The sequence below is a fragment of the Helicoverpa zea genome, chromosome 22 (assembly GCF_022581195.2).
Source record: "Helicoverpa zea isolate HzStark_Cry1AcR chromosome 22, ilHelZeax1.1, whole genome shotgun sequence".
Taxonomy (NCBI): Eukaryota; Metazoa; Arthropoda; class Insecta; order Lepidoptera; family Noctuidae; genus Helicoverpa; species Helicoverpa zea.
Window position 1 is genome coordinate 9,409,733 of NC_061473.1, and position 25,034 is coordinate 9,434,766.

Consider the following 25,034-nt stretch of genomic DNA (forward strand, 5'->3'; position numbering starts at 1 on the left):
TCTTTCCAATCAGTTTTGTTTATATTTACAATCTAATTCGTACTTTTTTCTGTTTCAGAATTTTGCAGTAGAGTTACAGTTGGAAAATCAATCCGAAATAGACATCGATCAATTCAAAGATGCCCTGAACAGGGCGGGAGGAGCAAACTACGGGACTGGGGTCAGGGATTTATGAATTGCACAATAACATATCCGCCTATATCCAAACATATCAGCGCTTTGATTTTAAAACAGCCCTCTTCTACTTAGCCATAGAGCTCTTAGTGGAAGATAGCTACACTTAAAATCAAAGTTATGATAACTTTTTTAATGATTAGGCCATCATCAGGCCCAAAATTGATTTTTCTATAAGTAGGAATGTGCTTTTTATTTTAAATTTTTATACTGGTGTGATTAAGTTCAGCATTAGTCATTTTATCCTGTTTTGGTCGAAAAGAAACCTATTTATTTTTTTACTAAATTGATATTCGAACTTATTTTTTTTTATTTAGGGAAATTGAAAAATTTCAATAATTTATTTTTTTAAAGTCATTGTGCAATTATTATACTCGATAATGTAACGTAAGGATTTGCCAAAAAATCTTAAGTGAATGTTGCCATGTATAGGGCGCGTTAAGTGCATTTATTTTTTTGTCTACCTGTATTTTACTGTGACGAAATTTTACAATGTATTGTATACAAATGAATTTGGATTTAAACTGGCTTTTATATACATTGTCTAGTGTTTATTACCCAGCATTATTGGTAAACGAATTGAAGTAAATACATACATTAACCAAACGACCATAGTTTGTTTTATTTAATCCATTATCCCACAAGGTTCTTCTGTCGGTTACATACTCTTCCCGTAATAGAGTCTCTGAGATGGTCGATTAGATAAGTCAATTTAGATATAAAAATAGTTCTTAAATAACACGAATGCGCGAATTCAAAACATCGGAAGCTCACCCTGGATCGATGTGGACTTTTAATATTTTATTTATGGTAATCCCAATTAAATTCAGCTCTGTACGAATTTTTGTTATTTCAAACGTCTCATTTGACTGGGCTATGATAGAGATTAGTAAACCATTAAATAAAACAAAAATCTTTATCTTCAAATACAACTTTATTTCGAAAAAGTCAACACTTTCACTTAAAGATTACATTATTGACAGATTATTTGTTTCAACAGCAATATAAAACCTACACAAATCAAATGAATGAGTGACACCATTTAACTAAAACGATACCCGAACCATTTTCAGTTGTCATCGACGATTTGACCAATAAGCGACAATTTCACGGCTGGTTATAGTTTATTTATCGTTATAGTTAAATGTTGTAACCCAAAGTTAGTGTTTTATTGCAAATTGAAACTAAATGCTTGTTAAATATGTAATATAAAAATATTATGGCTTATGATTTGGCTCTGAGCGAACACATTTTATTATTATATAATGTATTTCTAGCGTGTTATATGGTTGACGTTTTAACTGTACCAATATTTTAAATTCTTAGTTAATTTGTAACTTGTGTTTGGGCCTTATAATGCTTCCATAATTGGCTCCATATTATATTACGGTGAGTAGCATGATTTAACTATCCATAGCCGAAATATTTTCAGTTGTCAAATCGCGCATTTTTGGCCAATGAGCGGCATGTATACGGCTGATTATGGTTCGGTTATCGTTATAGTTAAATGATGCAACTGGGTCTTAGAATTTATAGTTAATACCGCATATTACGATACTTCTTGAACTAGTATTTAATATTATTGGTACAGACTAAAGCCTCAATTAAACCGACAAATAATTAAACTATTGCTTAAAGTAATGGTGTAACATTATAATATATACTTCGTAACTGCAATAAGGTACACTTGGATTTAATGTTTTTATTGTTACCGAGATTTTTAGAAACTATAGGAGAATGACAATACATATTAATCTTAGATGAATCAGTATTATAGTCCCTTAACTCTGGGTTTCAATAATATATCTACTGTTGTTTAGCTTAATTTTGTAATTAGTCTCATACAAGTAATTTCGAATGCCTATCTCTTGTATGTAGGCAACTCAACGGAAAGGTTATTGAAATCCACCCTAAATGCTACATATAACATTTTGTGTACAATTCAGTAACATTTCAGAATATGTTAATACTCCTTGCTTCCACAAAAAAGGACGGTATTCATTAGTTTCTTCATATTGTCGGTAACATTTACTTGTAGGTAACAACTCCAAGACTTATTATTGTACATTATATTGCTTTTCGTTAGATATAGCATGCGTTTTACTTGCGACATAGAACACGTTGCCGAAAGATCTTATTTTAAATACACACTTAGACTATGAATAATAAGAATTTCGTTATTAAAGCATCTTGTATCTGCCCACTCAGGTGTAAAAACTCCTCGGTTTTAGTAGAGTCTATGCCTTAGTGGTAAATGTGGTTTTTAATAGTTTCAATTAAAATTGAAAGTTGATGATAACTAAGCTGCTGAACAGTTTAGCATAAAAAAAGGTTTATGGAAAATAGGGCAAATTAAAATCCCTATTTCTTGGGTACAATTTAAAAGATACAATAAAGGCCTATTCGCACCTGAGCGATATTCGCTGCCGCTGTGGGTAGAAGTACATACCGCGCGGGAGCAGCGGCATGCATCCCGAACATGAACAGTAATATTATCGCATACCCACTGGGTTTTCTCTGCCGCAGACGGTAGCGAATACCGCTTAGGTCTGAATAGGCCTTAAGCTTTCCTATATAAAATATGACTTACAGATATTTGATTAAGGTGACAATAATTCTTAATTTTCGGCAACAGTTCCAAACTAAGTGCTACTTTGTTATATTATAATCATAACGATATTATATAAGTTTATTGCTTAGAAAACTAACTATTATTTTATTATTTCTGTTATAAATGTATAAAATCTTGTAGAGGGCAGTATTACTAGATAACCACAATATTCATTGTATTTGAAAACATAATAGGCTAGTTTCCTAAAAAATAATAATTAGTCCGTCTTGTAGATTGTCCAAAATTAAGCGATACGTATTTTTTCTTTTTTAAATTGGATCAGAACTTGTTAAGGCGAGGATGCACTAAATTTTAAGGATTTTGAACATCTGTAAAAGTTATCTCACGTGGAATTTTAAACAAAAAAAAACATTTTATTAAAGTTTAGTATACCCTCTAGTAAATGGTAAAGATAGAAACATGATTAAGAATAATTTTCTCGATAAAAAAAAATATCAAACATGACACCAAATCGCAATTTTAAACGAGTGCTGTAAAGATGTTATGTTAGGAATTTATGTGAAAATTATATCTAATAGAAGGAAATTTTATTTCGAATAAAATGGTAAAGGCATATTTTACAATTTAGTTATAATTTTTTTCCACGAAGCAAAACAATCAAAATTTTGCATTATTATCGCCCGCTGCGGTTTGTTAGTGCCCGCCAGTGCCCGCCTAGACGTCTTCGAAGTTGGACGTATGCTCGTTAGCTTCGAAAAAATTCCTCTACGTAAAAGTGCACCGTAAAATTTGTAGTTCATATTTTTTGTATATAAAGTTTTCTTTTTGATTAGTAAACATATAATTAGCATTTTAGAATTTGTGTATATATAGTTTTTATTTTGATATTTTATTATTGTTCGTAAAAACCTATAATTAAGAACTGTCTATAATTTTTTTTTGAAATGGGTAATAAAACGAATAAGAGATCTTTTAGAAAATTGAAACCCAAGGCATACAGAGAAATGCTAGTTGAAAAGTGGTAAGTACCTACAGTTTAAAGTACCTATCATACGTAAGTATAATGCTGTTTTACTTATTATTATTACATCAGTTGGGCGTATTCTTCATATTGTTATAAATTCATAATAAGAACACTTACACTATAATCACTGGCACCAGTATTGTAGTATCCCTCCAAGATCTCTTCTAGCGTATATACATTTTGTGCCCACCTTAGAGTATAAATAAACAAGCTATAGAGCGCGCGTCACAAAGTATGAACTGTAAGCACAAGTATGAACATGCTCATCTCGTTCTTGGCTTTGGCCTGGTCCTTTCCATTGAATATAGGTAGAAATAAAAGAAAAAATTGTTGACTAATATTTTACTATATTATTTTAAAATTGTTTGTTATAATTATTTTTAAACCAAAACAATAATTACGTTACATTAATAGATATTAAATTAAGTTATAAATAATAATAAGTAATAAGATATAAATAATAAGATAAGTATCTATAACACATCAGCTTACAAAATTGCCACAACGGAATGAAGTGACACTCGCGCTCTATACCTTGCTTACGACGCCAACTACACTATTATCTATTATCTATTATGTGCCTTTGTGCCACAGCATAAATAAATCAGTAAGTCTAATTAAATTAAAAGATGGAATTTGTTCGAATGAATATTATTGTTCTTAGTTAGTATCGTAGAACATGTGCTTAGTAAATGTAAACTTTTTTTCAGTGCTTCGATGAGAAGAAAAAAATCTGAGTATGGTACTCAACAGACCCTTGATTTAAACGATGAATCTAGTTTCCATAACTCTATGTAAGATCTACGTTTCTTTAACTCAAAATTGATATTTTACGTAGGTGTCAGTCAGTAATGTTTTTTTTTTTCAGGGAAAATACTCAATGTACACTTTTGGAAACTATAGCCCCAAGCGTCCAAATTTCTCCTACACTACCTGTCACTAATAATGAGAATCTTTGGTAAATATATTGTTTTTGATACCGTTATCATTGTGTTTTTAACGTTTTATTTTTAATTTCTTTTCCATTTTTGAGGGATCAAAGTATTCGCGATACGAACAACCTTTGCTATAGGTCCAAACGCCGAAACGAAAAAAAAAACAGCAATTTACTACATTTATGCGTAAATACTCGACAAGATATAAGGCACAACTGCTTTTTAGTGATTTTAGGGTACTTCACGATTTCGCAGAGCTGCTTGTATTGTTTTTCTTGATACATATTTAGTAAAAAATGTTATTCATGCCAACAGTCATGACTATATAGTTATTTACTTTTATTGATTTGATAAAAGTATAGGGTTACAGGGTAAGCTGATCTAGATCTTAATAAATACTATATATTTTTTTAGGATGGACAATGACGATACTTTCTGCATTGAAGTAGTAAACTACAACACTGATGAAAGTGAGACCTGTAGGCGAATTATAGATGTCAATTATTTTTTACGTCAACTGCAAATGAAAGCAAGGCATAATGAGTTGTTTGACTGCAAAGAAGGCTATTTTAAAATTATAGGAGAAAGAAGAAATGGGCTTATGTCTAAATTCAAGCTTCAGTGCAACATGTGCCAACAAATTGTAACAATCGATTCGGAAAATGTCAGCGATATTACAGAGAAAAAATATTTGAACACAAACATAGCGGCTACGACAGGTATCGTGGCTACAGGCATCGGTCATTCCCAGTTTGAAGAACTGTTCTCTGCAATGAACATCCCCGTATTTTCGGCACATACATATGCGCAGTTACAAAATGAAGTTTATGAAAACTGGGAAATTACCGCAGCTGATTCCATGCAAGCGGCTGTTGATGAGGAAAAAGAAATAGCCATTTCTGAAGGTCACATTAGAAATGGATATCCAGTCATCGACGTGTATGCAGACGGAGCATGGAGTGCACGGTCATATGGCACCAATTTTAAAGCTCTTTCTGGTGCTGCGGCTATTATTGGTAGAAGGACTGGGCAAGTCTTATTTATAGGTGTCAAAAACAAATATTGTTTGATATGCAGCCGTGCTGAAAACAGAAAAATCAGCCCGCCAGACCACAGGTGCTTTAAAAATTTCGAAGGGTCTTCCAGCTCTATGGAAGCAGAAATCATTGCAGAAGGTTTTAAAACATCTGTTGCAATGTACGGCGTTATATTTAAAAGATTGATAGCAGACGGTGACTCATCGACATATGCCAAAATTTTAAAGTCAAATCCGTACAAGGATCAAAACTTGACGGTTGAAAAAATAGAGTGCCGCAATCACATTCTCCGTAATTTTTGTAAGAAGATGCAAAGTTTAGCTAAAGATACCAAATATTTACTGGTACATAGAAAAAGTTTAACAAACCAAAAAATTATGTCAATGAGGAAAAATATCGTAAAATCCATAAAGTATCATCACCATTCAAATGGTTCTAAAAATGATGCCGTGGCCTTACTTCATAAAGATGTCATTAATTCAATCGAACATGCCTACGGTGACCATAGAATGTGCCACGACTACAACTGTGGCCAAGAAGGAATTTTAAATAATGGTACTAGGTGTATCCAAAATTCTACGTTTTTATTTCGGCTCAGAGCAATCGTATCGACTGTGGCTGGAAAGTCAAGAAGCTTAATCGAAAACGTAGATACCAACACAGTCGAACGATTTAATAATGTCATCGCAAAATTTGTGGGAGGGAAAAGGATAAATTTCACTCAAAGGCGAGGCTATCAGGCTAGGTGCTCAGCGGCAGTAGTCTCTTTTAATAAAAAAAATGCTATATCTGCTGTCCAAAAAAAAATTCTAGGTAACAGTCCTAAAGGCAAAGTTGTGGATATTGAAAAAAGGAGAGCACTTAAGCGTAAGTCTAATATTGAACACCCCGTTAAAAAGCTGCGAAGACAGCCATTTAGTAAGAACATACAGCATGATTACGGTGAAACCAGTGCTGCACCAGACATGCTTGATACAGAATTGGAGCGAGCCAAAATTAATTTTATGGAAAATTTGAAAAATGTCACGGCTGACAGAGAACACATTGAGAGATCCACAATACTGCAAAGAGATTCAAGCGAATGGCTAGAAATAAGAAAAAAAATTATAACGGCTTCAAATTTTGGTCCCATCTGCAAACGCAAACCAACAAGAGACACGTCAGCCCTAGTAAAAAATATACTTTACAAAAAAAATTTAAGTAATGTGGTTTCAATAGCTCACGGCATTGAAAACGAAAAACAGGCACTCCAACAAATTGAGCAACAAGAAAATATTAAAATTGATCCATGTGGACTTTTTATAGACCAAAAATATCCTTTTATTGGAGCTACACCTGATGGTCTTGTTGGACACGATAAAGTAGTAGAAGTAAAGTGTTCATTAATTGCTGCAAAGGAAGGTTTGCAGAAAGCACTGGAAAATAATAAAATCCAGCTTATACGACATAATAAGAAATCAAAAACATTTACTATAAATAAAAATAGTAACTGGTTTTACCAAATTCAGGGGCAGTTGCATGTGACGGGACGTGATGTGTGCATATTTGGCTTATGGGTTTCACAAGCCGAACCAGTATATATTAAATATATTGAAAAAGATGACCAGTTCTGGAGTGAAAAAATGGAACCAAAATTAACACAATTTTATTTGAAGAGCCTACTTATTGAGTTGGTTGATCCAAGGCATGTACGTGGAATGCCTATTAGGAATATATGTTTAGAGGAAAAAGAAAATATAGCGCCTCTAACCGCTTCAGCACCGAACTTGCATTTAGAAGACAGTGACCATAGTGACACTGTAAATTTCATTCAATTTGACGACTTTTAAATATAAAAAATGTATCTATTTTTTAATATATAATCATACCATAGTAATTATCATTGTAAAATTAATAAATAAAAAAATTGTATTGCATCAAATAATTGTATTTATTTATATTGTATCAAACTATTTTAATTTATATTTGTTATAAACTATCTCGATTTTTTTCCGAATTTTATGCGTAAATCGATACTTTCATGGCGCATGTCAACATAATTGTGCTGTGCACTTTCCATATTAAAAAAAAAACTAAATGAGACTAGCTAATATGATAAGCCATTCAATTCCTTACAGTAAAACTACACTTTTTAACAGATTGATAGCATTTATCGAAAGAATAATTCTTTCCTACCAACCTAATAATTAACACACCAAGTAAAAAGGTAATTTTATTTACGTATCCACCTATCAACTAACATTTCACGAAAATGTTATCCAAGTATTGCAACAATCGAACACGATTTACCTACTGCATTTATGCTACACTGTGGCACATCGAAACGCCCCACCCCGCGACCCCGCGAGCATACGCTCGTTGCGCCGCCACCGCAGCCGCCCCGCGCCGACCGCTCGTGCCCCTGGCCGCGAGTCCGTGTTTTAATACCTACACACCGTACTGCAAAGGGGCCTTAAGATATAGCGTGTTAAAGTTGAGTGTGACGTCACAAGTTGCTACAATTTTCAGGACACTGTGACGTAAAAGGCCCCCACTCCTAATTTTTGAAGTGTATTATCTTTGTCATTTTATGTTTAATTAAAAAAAGAAAAAATACGTATCCAATATTTTTTGATTATCTAAAAAGCGGACTAAATATTATTTCATTATTTCGACCCTGGACACTACCCTATTCTAGACAACAGTTTTATTAGAACTAGCAGTTTCGTAGATTAGATTCGAAAAAGATACTAAAGGTAAAAATAATAAGAAGTAATTCTTTAGATATTATGCTTACCGACTTCCCAATAAGAGGTTGTCAATATAAATGTTTTTTGTGAGATGTTATTTAAATTACACTTACATTGTAAAGCATGAAATCTGTAAATTAATAATTATGATGTATTTTGTTATTCAGCTATTTTTTCTTGGGAAAATCATGTATGTTTTCAAGTGTACTCCTCCGTTATTGTTTAAGTGGACACTGGTGTTAGCATCTGCTGAAAGAAAAAAATTAATTATCATTTAAATACGGGCATTAGTTCTTACGGGACGAGGGGCAAAAGAAAACAGCTAGATTAATAATAACAACTCAACAACAATTCAACTGATGAGGTTTTTATAAACCTCATCAGTTAAAAAATTGATCTTAAGTAGGTACAGTCAACTTCAGGTCAGTGGTAACAGTTTTATAGGAAAATCGTACTTATTACTATTGAGTTAAGGTGCATGACAGTTACCACTGATGTTACCTAGTACAGTGTGGTGTATCACAACTGAGGCGCCAGAGCTCTGAGCAGACGCGAGTGTGTGCGCGAACCGAACAGAACACACAGCAGCGACACGCCGTAACCAGTTGCACGTTCACCCTGCAAGTATACCAAAAAGTTAGTCAAAGGTTTTTTTTTGCATATAGACCTATTACTGGTTCTTATGAAACTTCAAGCGTTATTGATCAAACTTCGGTCAAATTCAAATTTATTTATTTTGTAAATACGGGTACATACATGTAGATCTTATTTTATTTTACAAAAGGAGCGTTGACCATATCCTACCAGTATAAGGCTTGCCAAATTAAACTATTAGATACAAAATAAAAAACAGAAAAAAGGCAAATTATATAGTTCTAACTATTATTCTAATTCTATAATTTATGTTCTAAAAATTCTCTTACGCCATATCGTATATCGTTCGTGTTTCTGAAGGCACGATAAAGTGCAGGTCCCGGCTTTCATTTGAACATCTTCGGCAGTCGTTACGGGTAGTCAGAAGCCAGTAAGTCTGATAACCAGTCTTACTATTGGGTGTCCCGGATAACGGGGTTGAAGAAGTCAGGTAGGCACTGGTGTTTAACACTGGAGCTCAGGTGCCTCAATATTCTTGGGAAATGGCTAGGCAAATGATACATACACAGTGTGCGGGCGCCGCCATGTCGACGTGCAGCCAGCGGCCGGGGAAGTCGAAGCCCAGCCAGCCCGTCCTATAGCACAACATGCTAGATACATACACAGTGTGCGGGCGCCGCCATGTCGACGTGCAGCCAGCGGCCGGGGAAGTCGAAGCCCAGGTGTGACAGCACGAACAGACCCGCGCATGACGGCTGCGCGTTGTTGCGGTCCTATAGACAAACATGTATAAGATTATAGTAAATTATTAATACTACCTAGCAAAAAAAAAAAAGAACAAGAAAAACATGAAAAAATAATAATTTAAAAAACTAAAAAAACACGCTAGTCTTGTATTGTCATCAGAACTCAGAGCGTCTGCAAAATTTCAACCTAATCGAAGACCGGGAAGTGTGTCAAATTAAGATTCCAGGATTTTCTTACATACATAGTTACAGGTTAAGCTAATATAAACGTTAATTTATAAAAAAAGGCTTAGGAAACACATTTTTAGTAGATTATTAAGTTATATATAAAAAGAGTGTCTGTCTGCCACAGTTTCTTATAAAAGAGTGACCATCTATCGTGTTCTCACGTCAAATCAAATCAATCTAGCAAGACTGATTTTAAAGGAATTTAAATAAAATAATAAATAAATTCTTTATTTTCACCAAAAGCCATCACAACATTAACATCCGTAAAGACTAGGCATAAATTATAGGTTTTGTAAAACATTAAACTCTGGCTCCTAAACTAGGCATGTGCCTGTGACTTAGGAGTCAGTGATTCTCCAATAAACGTCAGAGTAAGCATATGATTGAAGCGATTCAGGACGTTACAATAAATGAGCAATGGTAACAAAAAAAAAAAAAAAAAAAAAAAAAAAAAAAAAAAAAAAAAAAAAAAAAAAAACACCATTTAATAACCACATTTAATAACAAATTTAATACACCATTTAAAGCCCAAGAAAAGATATGTAGGCATCTTTTTACCCGGTTGCGCTTTTTGGTTTTGTAAGGGCAATGGGGATACTAGGAACCTATTACAAAACCAAACACGTCTTATTTACTCTCAAACACCGTTGTGTGTTTAAATAACCACACTATAATAATTTAAGTTCCTGTTTCCGAACCACTAAACTAAAAAAATATATATTTTAATGTTAGGCAGCCCAATTATCGAGTAGTTCCCTCAAAAAACTAGCATTATTTATATAACTTACAGCAACACTATTCTTCATATCAGCGACACAGCTAGTGAACTCGGTGAAGTGCAGTTCCGGTGCGAAGGGCAGCGGGTGCGCGAGGTCGCCGGTTCGAAGCCCGGCGGTGACACACGCTGACTCTAGGCGAGCACTGTTTGAGATTATAGCCGCGTGGTATTTGCCGGTCGCTGTGCCCTGAGAAAAAAAAAATTGAAACAGGGTCAAAGAATTTGAATTAGAGGCACATCTTATGAGATACTTATGTTAAGATGGATTTCTTTAATTGACACGGTTAGGTGAAACTCATTTTATATATAAAAAAAAAAAAAACTTCCAAATAGTATAAAACAAAAGAGTATTAAGACTACAGCTTTTAAATAAAACTCCGAATATATATTTTTAATAGAAATCATTCAAGTTTACGTCTAAGTTAACATTACTTTTTACTAAATAATAAATGCGCAAGCAAATTATATTTTTGTAGCCAATCCTTCAGCGGTTGGGTAAATAAATAACTCTTTTTGCATGATATTTACAACAATAATTGTTGTAGCGATGAAAATAACATAAATATTTATCACATACCTGAGCGCCAGTGAGAGTGGCGACATCTACAATGGTGTCGGCCTTCAGATCTCTAGATGCGTACACAACTCCGTCACTCAGTACCAAACGACCTGAAACATTACAATACACACAATCTATAGATTTCACAGAGTTTTCATTTGTAGAAAAATCCTATACAATTGTTTTTTATATATAGACGATATAAAAATTATAAGGGTTTATTTTGAAACTGGCTGTTTTTCACAGTTTGACCCGCGTTTCGGGGAAACTTCTTACCGCGACTGGATGAAAGATAGCTAGGGAAACTGTAGCAGTTTATTTTTTTATAGAATAACTTTAGGTAAAGTGTTTGGCGTACCTTCAGCATCAGTATTGTTGATTTCCACCGTACGTCCTGAGTACAGCGTGTGTATATCATCAGGCCTGTGAACAAAACATTACTTCAATGTGGATTCACTAGGTCAGTCCGAGGATTAGGCACGGCTGTCATTTGAACATCTTTGGCAGTCGTTACAGGCAATCCGAAACCAGTAAGTATGACAACCAGCCTAACCAAGGGGTAACTTGGGTTACGGACTTTACATAGACAGTCGTTTCTTGTAAAACACTGGTCGAAGTCAAAGTCAAAATCGAACTCACAGTCAAAGTCAGAGTAGAAATCAAAGTCGAAGTCACAGACGAAATCGAAGTCCAAGTCAATCGAAGTCAAAGTCAAAGATCGAAGTCGAAGTCAAAGTCAAAGTCTGTTTACCTGGTAGCGAGTGGTCCGACAGCGTTCTCAGCGAGGCAGAGAACGGCGTGCAGGTTGACGGTGGGACGCGCCTTGACGGCCAGCGCGAAGGCGGCCAGCACCGCCGCCGCGCCGCCGCAGTCGCCCTTCATGCCTACCATCGACGTCTGTACACCAACTTGATACGTTAGTATAGGAATAAAGCAATATATCTATACAAAAGTCTAATGCCCATTTACGAATTTCGTGTTCACCAAAGTTTAAGTGTAATTTCATGTCATGTCCCTTGTAACCTTTGTTATTGGGGGCAGTAGCGGCTTTAGGGTAGGGCGCGGTTGGGCGACAGCCCAGGGCGCCGGACATAAGGGGCGCCACAGGCGCCCCCAACCAATCCTTGATCAGAATTTTACTCCTATTTTTGTTTTAAATTTCATCAAAGATCGCAGCTTACAAGAACTGTATTCAAATGTATGGATAGCATCAGGGCCGCCTTAACCTATGGTGCAGGGTGTTCGAATAACCCTGGCGCCGCGAGCTCAGGGGCGCCGCGGTACGCTCCTGGACCAAGAAATTTCAATTAAATTAATGTATTGTCATACAATGCCGCGCGCGTTAGATACACTACTTTTATGTCCCAAAACTCAAAAATTTTCGCGCTCGCTTCGCTCGCGGACTTACACTTACATTTTTTTTCACATATAGCTACTTTTAATTTAATGTCCCAATGCTCAAAAAAATTCGCGCTCCCTTCGCTCGCGGCTTCTTCACTTCACAGTCGCCTTTTATTATATATGTTAAGGACTTTTAGTGATCCAAATCTCAAAAAAGCTTTTTCGGGCTTGCTTCACTTTATAGTTGTTTTTATTTTTGAATTTTTTTTTTGTCTACAAACCTTTAACCTTAGTCCTTAGTGTAGTTACTACCTTTTTGCCTAGCAAAAAGGTAGTTAAGTAGTAAAAAGGTAGTAAGTTTAAGTCCTTTTATTAATAAGAAAGTAACTTCTAGTTTCTATTTATGGTACTACTTTAAGTCCCATAATTTTAATTCATAGGCGCCAACACCAACAAAGAGCTATCTACGTTTGGGCTACATTTTAAGTCATTTTTGTTTTGAGTTCTAAAATATAACAAAAAATTTCGCGCTCGCTTCGCTCGCGCAATCACAACCTGTGTTCCCGTGTTTTTGCATTCACCAACCAGCAATAACTTATGTACGATTGGGCTACATTTTAGGTATTTTTTGCTTTGACTTGTTAACTATAAAAAAAAATTCGCGCTCGCTTCGCTCGCGCAATCGGTAACTACATATTATGTCTCTGTTTTTTTGAATTGTAGTTGGGGGCGCCGTAGAAATCTCGCCCAGGGCGCTAGTAGAGTTAAAGCCGGCACTGATTGGGGGAGCCCTTATTGTAAGTGACACTTAGTTAAGAGTAAACGTTAAGAGATTGTTGGTGAAAACCGATGATGATGAAAATTAGAAGTCATGTAGCTTATTTGTACATCAAATTGCTACTTCTTATCCTCGTGAGGGAAGTAGTGACCTGACGGTAGCTAGTAATACATTTTACACAACAAAAAAAAAAACACAAATGACACATTTATAAACATGTCACAATTATTCATTATCACAGGAAACACAGAATGTTTTTATTCATGTTAGTATTCTAGTAAAGTCAAGAAACAAACGCACAGATTAAATATGTGTGAAAGTGTAAGAGTGCTAGTTATGTAAAGAAACCATATCCCAGAACATTGCGTACCCATGGTTAATGATAACTAATAAAAAATATTTAAGATAACTATGAATTTATCAATTATACAAGCTGTTGGTTTGCATCCGTGCCATATTCAAGGACATAATTATGCTAATGATTCTCGACCCGAGAAGAAAAAAAAAAATACGTATTTTTTTTGCATAATTACGTCCTTGAATATCGCACAAATGCAAATCAACACCTTGTATAAATTGCAATATAATACTGAATATCCATATATAAATAAGGCCTTACGAAAGTATTTTAGTCGTTGTAGTTGGTGCACAGAGATTAAACAATCCAGAGCCTGAATAACATAATTTGTTAAATTTTGTTAATCGTAAAGTCCAAGCCAATCCACAATAATATTTATTCAAACTTGGCTGCAAAACAGCACTTTTCGAACGTCAGAAATGTACAAAAAACAGCCCCCAAAACGCCCACCCTTCACCACTTCCTATGTGTTTTAAACTCCCCAGCAAAGTACCTGGCTAACCAGATTCGATATAAGTTCCAGTTATTGGTTCAATTACTATAAATTTCACATATCCATACAAAATCCATATAATTCCATCAAGTATTTATATTTTTTTGAAAATCCATTCTGAAATTCAACTTAATCCATACTGATAAACCATCAAAAATTCTTTAAAATTTCCAAAAATAATGTATGAAAATGACCAAGCGAAAAATTGCAAACTCACCCTTGCCTTGATACTGAGGCCGCCGGTATCGTAGACAATTCCCTTCCCGACCCAGGCCACGTTGTCAGCCGCCCCCGGAGCCCTGTAGGACAGCGAGACCAGGGCGGGGGGACAGGCCGCCGCCCGCCCTACGCCGTAGATACCGCCCATGCCACGGGCTTTGAGTTCCTCGCCTCGGATTATAGTGGGTTCGGGGATGTCGAGTTCTTTTGCTACTTTGCAGGCTTCCTATGAAAGAAGGATTGTTTTTTGAGAAGAGTATTTTCTTATGAACATAATAAAATAACACCATATTTATTACTATATTATACTGAAATATATCACTGGGATCATTGTAAAATTGCATATTTTTTATAACTTAATTTGCAGCTGCCTCGGTGAAATCGTGGAAGCCGGTGATTGTGATCTCGTGGAAGTGAGAGCACGTTAATGTCGGTCCTGTTTGTGATCTCTCTCCGGTCGTGTCGGATTACCGTCCCATCGGGCTATGAGAGTGAAGGAATAGTGAGTGCACCTGTGTCCAAGCAAATACTTGTGTAAAATTATATGTCCTGCTTAGTTGGCTAAAGAAATCGTCAAAAAACACTGGAATTTAAAACAAATTGAATATTTTTTGGATCAGCCGCGTCCTGCAGCGTCCGCACCTCCTCGACAGACAGCGAGCTGTCCAGCAGCGTCCAGCACTGTCCAGCACTACACCTGGTGCTGTACATAAGAGTTACCTCCACAAAGCTGTCGACACTCATGATGTTGGCGGGCGTGTCGGTGATGCGGGCGGCGAGGCGCGTGGCGTCGGCCGCGTCCAGCACTGTCCAGCAGCGTCCAGCACTGTCCAGCACTACACCTGGTGCTGTACATAAGAGTTACCTCCACAAAGCTGTCGACACTCATGATGTTGGCGGGCGTGTCGGTGATGCGGGCGGCGAGGCGCGTGGCGTCGGCCGCGTCCAGCACTGTCCAGCAGCGTCCAGCACTGTCCAGCACTACACCTGGTGCTGTACATAAGAGTTACCTCCACAAAGCTGTCGACACTCATGATGTTGGCGGGCGTGTCGGTGATGCGGGCGGCGAGGCGCGTGGCGTCGGCCGCGTCCTGCAGCGTCCGCACCTCCTCGACGGACAGCGAGCTGTCCAGCAGAGCTGCGTCCAGCACACCCAGGCCTTCCTCTTCAGATTCACCATCTGATATAAACACAAAAAAAAATTAATTGAAAATTGAGTCGCTGTTTATAAGTAATGCTGAAAATCTTAGTCACTTGAAGGTATGGTTACTCTACTAAACCGTTTGACGGACAAAATCGCATTGCAGAAATTCGAAGTCGAAGTCAAAGTCGAAGTCAAAATCAAAGTCGAAGTCAAAATCAAAGTCGAAGTCAAAGTCAACACTCACCCTGTCTATCCTCCTTCACGAGGTGTATCTCCAGGGCCAGTGCGCGGGCGGCGGGCGGCGCGGGCGCGGGGCACAGCGGCGCGGCGGCGGAGCGCGCGTGGTACAGCGGGAACGAGCGCGCCACGCTCACCGCGCTCGCCAGCACGTCGCGCTTGCGGCACACCAGCTGAGAGAAAGAAATTGGGTTTAAATATTGTTAGAAGTCAAGACATAGAAACACACAAGAGCCTATAAAAGACAGTTTTTTGCTCGTCGCACGACGTCACGTGTTTTAGCCGCGACATCTTTCTCGGCGCGGAGCGACGGGAGCGACGGGAGCGACGCGATATCCAACTGCGGGGAGTAGTGATACTCACGACAATAGTCTCGTCAGTAGAGCGCTGCGTCGAGCGCACGATCTTAGCGAGCGCGTGTCCTCTAGCGGGCGCCGCGTGACGCGAGCGACGCGACGGGAGCGATGCGAGCGATGCGACATCCGACTGCGGGGAGTAGTGATACTCACGACAATAGTCTCGTCAGTAGAGCGCTGCGTCGAGCGCACGATCTTAGCGAGCGCGTGTCCTCTAGCGGGCGCCGCGTGACGCGAGCGACGCGACGGGAGCGATGCGAGCGATGCGGCGCGGGGCCACAGCTCGCACGTGTCGCCCGGGGATGATGTCACGCATTGCAGCCCGCGGCGCCATGCCTAGGAAAAAAAACAGGTATGTATTAACCGTGCTTTTTTAGTCATTTTGCACCTAGTACAAAAAAAAAAAAAAAAACAAATCCAAGTTTGATAAATAAGCTCCACAAGAAGCAAAATTTGGATTTGGATTGGAGGTCCACCCCAACGTTTACCGGGTCCAATTATGTTCTCAAACCATTCAGGAAGTCATTGAACTTCACATACAAAATGAGGAAATACAAACATTAGAGTATTAGAGATTGAGGATACTGTTGAGGCTCTTCTTCTTAGCAAAAACACGTAAAAAGTGGTGTTTTGGGGGCTGTCTATCTTTTGTAATTCATCACGTTCCAGAACAGTTGTTCTGCAGCCAAGAAGTTGTTTCAAGATACTAAAGTTTCCAACCTACCTCCTCAGAGACCCTGGGCTCCAGCTTACAGCGCACATCGTCCCAGCTGAGCGCGGCGAGGTGAGCAGCCTGGCCGACGATCAGCACCGGCTGCTGCTCCGGGTCAGACGGCGTCAGACCACTCCGGATCTTTATGCTCACCGACGCGTTTGACATTGTGCGAACTGCCGATCGAAAATTCAAAGTCAAAGTCAAATCATTTGTTTCATTTAGGTATAAGCACTTATGAACTTAAAAAATATAAATAAGTTTGATTCTAGTTGCCCATTCCAAAAGTAGCTTCCTATGGAGAAGAACGGGCAAGAAACTCCATGGTTATTCTTTTTAAAAATAGTGTGGTATCGTGCCGCCTATGGACACCGACAACATAAACATCAGTTTTCAGTAAAACAACTGTATATATGCATTTTCATATTTAAAATTATGTTGTCTATGAACTTGCATGGGACTTAGTTTACTGATACAATCACAAAAAATAGAAAAAAGATTTGTGTAGCTTTAATCCTAATTGTGACGTTGTTATTTTTTTAAATGACTTTTTTCTTGTTGAATACAACAAAATAAACGTGCTATAAAGAAAAACAGCTGTTTTTCATAAATTGAAACTTCATAGTTGAAGTCAAAGTATTTGGAAATATTCATTGCAAATGTAACACTCAAAAAGGTGACTTGACTAAACACTAGCTTCCGCCGGTTTCACCCGCGTTCCGTGAACACTACGCTGCGCATCCAGATAAACGATGAGACACTGTTTTTTTTTTTCAAATTGGTTGAGTTTCTTGACATTAGGGGGATCAAACTGTTCACCATTTACACTTGCGATACCTATATTACTGTACAGATATCACTGGCACAAAATAAAAAAATAACATTTACTTTGTCTATTCGTCCATCTCGAGGAATGAGGTTTTAATCTATACTTCATCTTGTCAGTGTGAGATCTAAACTAAACGATCCATTTGAAAATAAATTAGTTAATTAGTTTAACATAATCTTCTTGTTTACTGTATAATTTTATATGATAAAATGTTGCTCAACTAGTTTCTTATCTAGTTTAATATCAATGCATTAAATGTTAGATGAGTTTTTAATATTTTTAACTAGCTTCTAGATGATTTTTAACTAGCTTCCAAGATTGGTTTCACTGGCATCCCTTAGGAACAAATTAGCACTATCCGGTAAAAAATCTAGTCTTTCTCTTTCTCCACAAATGGGCTTTGTCACACTGCAAGATTTTTCAAATCGGTCCAGTAGTTCCAGAGATTAGCTTGTTCACAAACTCTTTTCACTGATATTTTAAACACAAAAAACATCTGATTCACATATTAAATAAAAACGAAAGAAGCTAGTGTTTCTTTAGGGACCTAGTTGCTAACTGACTTGTTTTGTGGCTAATCTTTTTATGGTCATAGAACATTAATTTATGCAAATACAAGAACCAGATTTGCGTTACTATGGAGATTTTTTGTGCCAATTTTTTGCTGGCAATATTATAAGGAAGTAGTAGGCTCTCTTTCCTTGTTATTATTTTATAAAGTCTATAGTTATTTACAGATTGATTTGAATTACTAGCTTACAAAGTAAAAAAAACTATATTTCAGATTAGACAGACAGACAATAAGAGTAAGAGAAAATCCAAATGTTGTTAGTATTGTTTTTTTTAATCACAGACACTCCAATGCAATTGTCGTGAAACGCATTAAAAAAACACTGGTACTAAGCTGCATCCTACGATGCAGATCGGAAGCCAAACCCAACATAGTTAGAAAAAGGCTTGGGAGATGATGATAAAACATATTAATAAATACACAAACAGAATTTGTAAAATTTACCTTCCTTGAATGCCAAACCCATCTACTTGATCACAATATCACCATTTGTGAAACAAACCACAGTTGTGCGATAAAAACTATTACTGACAGGACAATGCAAGATTAAATACACACAAAATGCATTAAATCTGTGTTGACGTGGTTGCTACGGTAATTTGCAGATCTGTAGCTAGGCTATTAAGATAAGTAATGACTAAGAATAGTGCGAAGTGTACACTTATGACACTTAATAGACAACATTTTTTGTGTCTGTGAATGCTTGGAAACTATTGAACCGATCTGAAAATTTGTTCATGGTTGGGAATAGACACTATTTCTGAGTAACATGGGCTATATTTAGGGCTGCCATCCGTCCGGGTTTCCCCGGATTTGTGCTCGTTTGGAGGCCGTCCGGGGGCCGTCCGGGCGGGGTTTCAAGAAGTGTCCAGGGAAAACCTGGACACTTTTCATGTAAGGAAGCACCTCATTGAATTTAAGTATATGTTAATAGTAAATGCCATTTACGCCAAATGTCCGGGTTTTTTAAATGTTTGTCAGGGTTTGGCGAAATTCGAGATGGCAGCCCTAGTTATATTTTATACTAGTATGGGCAGGAGTTAAAACGGGATGCAGGTGAAATCGCGGGAAAACAGCTAGTGACTAGTGAATTACAAAAAAGTAAATCTTTTAGCCAATCTTAGCGTCGAGAGCAAGATGATGTACATTCAATCCACTACATTAAATGTTATGCTTATCAGTGTAATAATTAGACTGAGAAAGAGAATTAGACTTTAAATTAAAACTGTTAAATTTGATTAATGTTTATGATTTGTGCATAGATAGCGTTTTATGAGATGAATTGCTAGTCACATACAAAGACGCGACAAAGTGAGTCGATGTGATGATTCTTTTTTATTGACTGTTGTTCTTTTGTTATTAAAGGAGATTGGGCAAGAATGTATGAAGTTTGGTCCAAATGTCCACCACGAACGAGACCTATATAATTAAATACTCCACTTAATTTAGAGTAACTTTTACTAAGAAAGTAAAAAAAAAACAATGCCAAAAAAAAGTTATAGCCAAAAATGTATTCTTAATTTTCGGTAGTTTTTGTATGTTATCATTATTATTTTTTATTTTATTCCACTTCCATTTCCGCACTTTATCTAAAACTAAGATGAGTAAGACACATTTGCATATAAACAGCCCATATTTTTTTACCCGATGGATGTACAAATCACTAACCAATTGAGGCGCCAGAAGTGCTTGAATATACTCAGCGGTGCCTGGATCTAAGAAAGTTCGATGTAACTGGTGGTGTCTTCTCTTTAATAATGAACAATTCTATTTTATCAGAAGTTACAGAAAGTACGAAAATCGAACATCACGAAAAGTAATTGAAAAAATGAAATTGAAAAAATCTATAAAATGTTTTATTTGATTTTGCTATAACTTTTTTCTGGCATTATATATTTTTTTACTTTCATAACAAAAAATGTTCTATATTTAACGGGCTATCTGGCCATATAGGTCTCGTTCGTGGTGGACATTTGGACCGGAATCGCCCATTGTCCTTTAGAACAAAGGGTTTTGTGTGCAGAGCCAGGTTTTTTTTTGAGTGCCATACTCAAAGAGTTAATTGGAATCCAATTACTAAGACTTTGCTATCCGTCTGTCACCAGGTTGTATCTCACCAGATTAGATAGTCACAGAGGTAAAATAATAATGCCTCATTAGTTATATTCTTTAACTAAAATTATGTTAGACTCTACGTCCAAAGCGAACATGAACAAAGGTAACTTTGTAACACTGGCACACAACAAAGTATACTTTGATAAGCCAGCCCCGATAGCAAACGCCCTCATTGACATTATTACTTATCGACATTATTAGAGGCACTTAGATATAAGTTTAAATGTATAGTTATAGATGTAACCGTGTACTCATTGTTGAAGAGCCAAACTAAATAAATAAATAAATAAATTACGAGTATTAACAACATATGCACTGCATTTCATTAGAACATTGACAGTGAGTCATAGAAATATCCACAGTTACATTCTACAGCACAGTTATGACAATTTTCATTCATAAAAATACACAAAAATGTCGTGTAAGAGTAAAAAATCACAGATTTGATAGAAGCTTTAAAATATGTGTCTAAAAATACCACTAATAGCGCAAATGGGTAATAGCGAGTAGGTCAATCACCTGCGACATAAGTAGGATGCTTAATAACACTTATAAACGTATTAAATATTCTTAACAGCAGCATGCTGACTTACATAACACAAAAACATGACAATTTACAACACAAACAACGTTTTTAGCGTCGAATCCGACTTGATTGACGAGCGCTAACTTTTAAAAACACTTACCGTTTTTCACGTTCACTTGGTCAGACTTATATTTTATCGTCACAAATACATTGAAATGTTATTATATTGTATGAAAATCTTTCTACTGTTTAATTACAAGCAGTTTATTGTTTACTTTCGTTAAAAAGAAAGCGATAACACTTTCCTCCAACTTGCCAAATCATTGAATGGTTTCGTTCAGAAATTGAATGAAACGTCATCAATATACTGAAAAAAATAACTACTTGTAAGAAATACGAAATTATCAACCAAAACTATGAATGCTCAGTGTTGAGAAATTCTTATTAAAAACAATATACTATGAACTAAAATAAAATGTCACGTTTCAATGATATTAAAAAAAAAAACTGATCACAATTTCCGAACGTAAGTATTTCATAACGTTGTACGCAGAAATACTATGGTTTAATTTTTCCAAAAGAAAAAATAGCAACTCCAATCTCGCTCGAAGTTTAGATTTTCGTTCTGATAGTTATGATAACTGATCCAAGCAGGGCCAATGTTTTCCACGAATCTTAAAATATTGAAATAATAGCAGTGAACTAAATGTGTTATACTCAGAACGTAAGCCGATGAGATGCGAATTCCTAAGCCATATTCCCGCCAAAATTTGAGCGATCAGTCAATTTAACGAAAGTGTAAAAGTGTTTTTACCTATAGTAAGTATTTACTTACTGATAATTATTTAAGTGGCTTTTAGAAGCTCGTTGGAACAGTAAATTTATTACACATTACCCAGATGATAATCATTTTATAGGAATACTAGCAGTTTTCCAGCGTCCCGAGGGAAATCCTGCCCGTACCCCGACGAAATATACCCAACGTTCAGTCAATCAAAAGTTTATTGTGGATCATAGCTATGTATATTACAGTTCTTAAATATTTGAAAATTGTCTCGCCCATAGGGCATATAATAATTATTACATTTGAACAAGCTACTAATTAAATTAACATTGTTACATGTAATAATGTTACTAGGGAATAGTGTTTGGGTCAGAGGGTCGTCTTAGGGATTGGGAATGAAGAATGGTTTGGCTTTTCAACAGTTCAAGAAAATCGGAGCCAAACAAGGGTTGATGCAAACAAGGTAACTAAAAAAATCCTCTTTATATCGGGTGTGTCGTTCATAATCACATTAAATGAAATGCGTTAATATACTGGTTAATATGTGTCTATTAACACAAAGAAAAAATAAAAAAATGAATTTTTCAAACAAAGTAAATAGAATAAAAATGTGAGAAAATTAGAACACCATATAAAAGTCAGTCATTACAAACAACTGTAATTCTTCCTTGAAATCTGACAGCTGTCAACTGATCAAAACATTCGATACTCCTAACTTTATCTCTGCTTTACACATGATGTTGTAAATTATAAAAACGAAAAATGACTCCTGTGGTTAAACCACTGAATGGATTAGGTTATTTTTTTTACAATTCGCCATAGAATATCATAAAGTATATGTGATAGGATTTAATGTGATTGTGAACGACACACCCGATATAACACATACATACAGTCAATTTATTAGCATGTTATAGGAACAAAAAAGGTTAAGGTTTGAAATAATAATAAAAAAAAAAATGATCAATTTGAATTTTCCTTTAATAATTTCATCATTATCAGCTACCGAACAGAACCACATAACAAATTTCAACCGTAGCACTTTGCATTAGCTTATACCATTATATATTATTCATAATTAATTTAAATATTAAGCTTTATTCCATACAAACTTTAGAATTGATGACTGTACTGCTTGTAAATGATTGCGGTGCAGCAAGCCTTGAAAAATATACCTTATGTTTATGAAATTAAGCTTACTTTTTGTGTAATGGAAGTCGGTCGAGAGTTGTTGGTACAGTCAGTAGCAAAATTTTGTGACCATTTTACAGAAGAGCGTAAATAAAGTAAAATATTATTATGAAATTGTAAAAAATAACACATGTATTCATTGTTTGACACACAATTATTGAAGTTCATATTTTTTTATTGACACTTAGGACTTCCATTACAAAAACTCTCAATTACTCAAGACTCATACCTAATCTATAGTTTTGAATGAAATAATTATAATTATAAATAACTTAGTAGTGTACTTACTTATAAATTTAACTATGGAAGCGCCTCTTTGTAATTTATCGATGGCTTAACATTAATCATCGTGTGACTTAGATTACCACACCGCAACTTATTCATATAAAAAATATTTGAATATTGACTTTTATCTGAGACCTCAAAGTAGTGTTTGCAATTAAAACCCATATATTGTCATTAAGATGTTTAAATATCAGCGTAACATTTTACACTCATATAAGATTCTTTGCTTTTCTAGGATATTTATAGGATATAAGAAAGGCAAAAAGACAGCCCAAACATAGTTATTTACCTATAAAACAAGAAGTCATCTCTGATAATTAAAGCCAATCAGTAAAAATAGCAACAATCCCTTGAGGTCTAAAAGTCAAGACATACATACTGACAAATAGAAGTGCTGAGAGAGATATAACATTAAACTGTATTTAGTCAGAAGAGAACAAATATTACCTACAATCTTTAGTAATTTCATAAAATATTTGATAGAAAGAAGAATTATTAATGCAAGTAAACCTAGACATTTTGGCATATTAGTATAGTAAATATTTTTTACAATAATTAAATAGTTTTCCTATAAAAACACTTATGGACGATTTTAAATGTTATCGATAAACGGTCAATATGTATGTCATAATGTGTGTAGCTCTGTATTCAAAAATATTGCTAACTGCAACTGACAAACTGTCTATATTAAATCAAACGGCAGGCAAAGGCACTTATATACTGTTATAATTTACAATACATAACTGTAAAAAAAAAAATTAACACTAGAACGTCAAAACTATGTCACCATGAACTCTATTATTATAAATATTTAAACTACGAATTTATTACTAATCTATTTACTGGTTTAATCCAGTTAGAAATCAATAAATAAATAAAAGAAAACAAAAAAAATAAATACAACTAAGTTTTATTAACATTTGAACGAGATTTTACAAGTTTTTATTAATATTTTAACAAAGAAAATATAGGAGTATGCACCATAACAAAGCAAAATGAATTAACTAAATAAATATTTAAGTACATTACAAAATACTAACAGCGCTTTCGTGTAAACACAAAAAATAAAAACGACAATCCGATTAGGTACAGTTAGCAAACGGAATCATGTTCAGATGACAAAAACTATTTTTAGTCATTGAAAATAAAGTGCAATTTCTTGATTAAGATTCTGCTTAAAATCTTATATATAAGGTGCTTTAATATTACCTGCCAGGACTTGAATGGGGGGTAGTATTGCGTTTATAGATTACAATAGTGAAGAAATTTCGTTCCCCGGAACAGTCAATTCGATTTGAGACATTAAACAAGTTAAATTAACATTGCCTCTACTCTGCATAACGTGGTTCACAAATTACGCGCGTAGTGTCGCTTCGTCAATGAAAACAACTGCTATCTCTTTCTATTTGTTCTGCACGAGTGGCAACGCGCAACTCCACTGGATGGTTTTAAACTAATAAATTAAGTCAAATTTACACGTATTTTTTTTTGTATGAAAAATAATATGTCAAATAATCAATTATTTATCTTTACTATTGCAATCTATAAACGCAAACTACCCCCCATTCAAGTCCTGGCAGGTAATATTAAAGCACCTTATATAAAAACAATATTTGAAAAAGTATTTAATTGCAAACAATTCATTCTTTGATAATAAAAACAAACGTAGGTAAAAATGCAGTAACATCACCATTTAGCCGACTGTACCTTTAATAAAAG

At 35.6% G+C, this 25,034-nt stretch overlaps 3 protein-coding genes across 10 annotated transcripts in view; 2 read left to right on the top strand and 1 right to left on the bottom strand.

Moving 5' to 3' along the window:
* The window catches only part of LOC124641228 (coactosin-like protein), a 34,257-nt gene extending 33,473 nt beyond the window's left edge, over positions 1-784 (top strand). The window contains exon 5 of the mRNA XM_047179258.1: positions 59-784. Coding sequence (XP_047035214.1) covers positions 59-175 — 117 coding nt within the window. The 3' untranslated portion in view covers positions 176-784. The remainder of the gene's footprint in view (positions 1-58) is intronic.
* A 305-nt stretch (positions 785-1,089) lies between these two features.
* On the bottom strand, positions 1,090-21,394 carry LOC124641221 (probable aminopeptidase NPEPL1). Of its 8 annotated transcripts, none has more exons than XR_006985651.1 (14): positions 21,216-21,394; positions 17,027-17,190; positions 16,456-16,638; positions 15,954-16,119; positions 15,576-15,745; positions 14,564-14,791; positions 12,128-12,273; positions 11,735-11,799; positions 11,395-11,486; positions 10,828-11,004; positions 9,728-9,838; positions 8,973-9,089; positions 8,415-8,717; positions 1,090-2,977 (listed from the first exon to the last, which is right to left on the bottom strand). XR_006985651.1 is itself a non-coding variant. In XM_047179245.1 (14 exons), the coding sequence occupies exons 1-13, from the start codon at positions 21,110-21,112 to the stop codon at positions 8,991-8,993; spliced, it is 1,665 nt and encodes a 554-aa protein (XP_047035201.1). In that variant the 5' UTR covers positions 21,113-21,173; the 3' UTR covers positions 8,414-8,720; positions 8,973-8,990. The 8 variants fall into 8 exon arrangements, 6 of the variants coding, with proteins under 6 accessions (XP_047035201.1, XP_047035206.1, XP_047035202.1 ...); XR_006985650.1 differs by lacking the exon at positions 21,216-21,394 and adding an exon at positions 21,049-21,173; XM_047179245.1 differs by lacking the exons at positions 1,090-2,977; positions 21,216-21,394 and adding exons at positions 16,310-16,351; positions 21,049-21,173 and having other exon boundaries at positions 8,414-8,720; positions 16,498-16,638.
* On the top strand, positions 4,377-7,663 carry LOC124641214. Its single transcript, XM_047179234.1, has 3 exons — positions 4,377-4,564; positions 4,639-4,728; positions 5,120-7,663. The coding sequence occupies exons 1-3, from the start codon at positions 4,488-4,490 to the stop codon at positions 7,569-7,571; spliced, it is 2,619 nt and encodes an 872-aa protein (XP_047035190.1). The 5' UTR covers positions 4,377-4,487; the 3' UTR covers positions 7,572-7,663.
* Positions 21,395-25,034: the final 3,640 nt, after the last annotated feature.

Excerpts from the sequence above, each read along its gene's own strand:
- LOC124641214 (XM_047179234.1), top strand. The coding sequence starts at position 4,488 with ATGAGAAGAAAAAAATCTGAGTATGGTACTCAACAGACCCTTGATTTA. Across the intron at positions 4,565-4,638 it reads TCTAGTTTCCATAACTCTAT|GGAAAATACTCAATGTACAC; the intron begins GTAAGATCTACG and ends TTTTTTTTTCAG. Across the intron at positions 4,729-5,119 it reads ACTAATAATGAGAATCTTTG|GATGGACAATGACGATACTT; the intron begins GTAAATATATTG and ends ATATTTTTTTAG.
- LOC124641221 (XM_047179245.1), bottom strand. The coding sequence starts at position 21,112 with ATGCTGCTGTTAAGAATATTTAATACGTTTATAAGTGTTATTAAGCAT. Across the intron at positions 16,120-16,309 it reads CTACTGACGAGACTATTGTC|CTGGTGTGCCGCAAGCGCGA; the intron begins GTGAGTATCACT and ends TCTTTCTCTCAG. Across the intron at positions 9,090-9,727 it reads TGGCGGCGCCCGCACACTGT|GGTGAACGTGCAACTGGTTA; the intron begins GTATGTATCTAG and ends GTATACTTGCAG.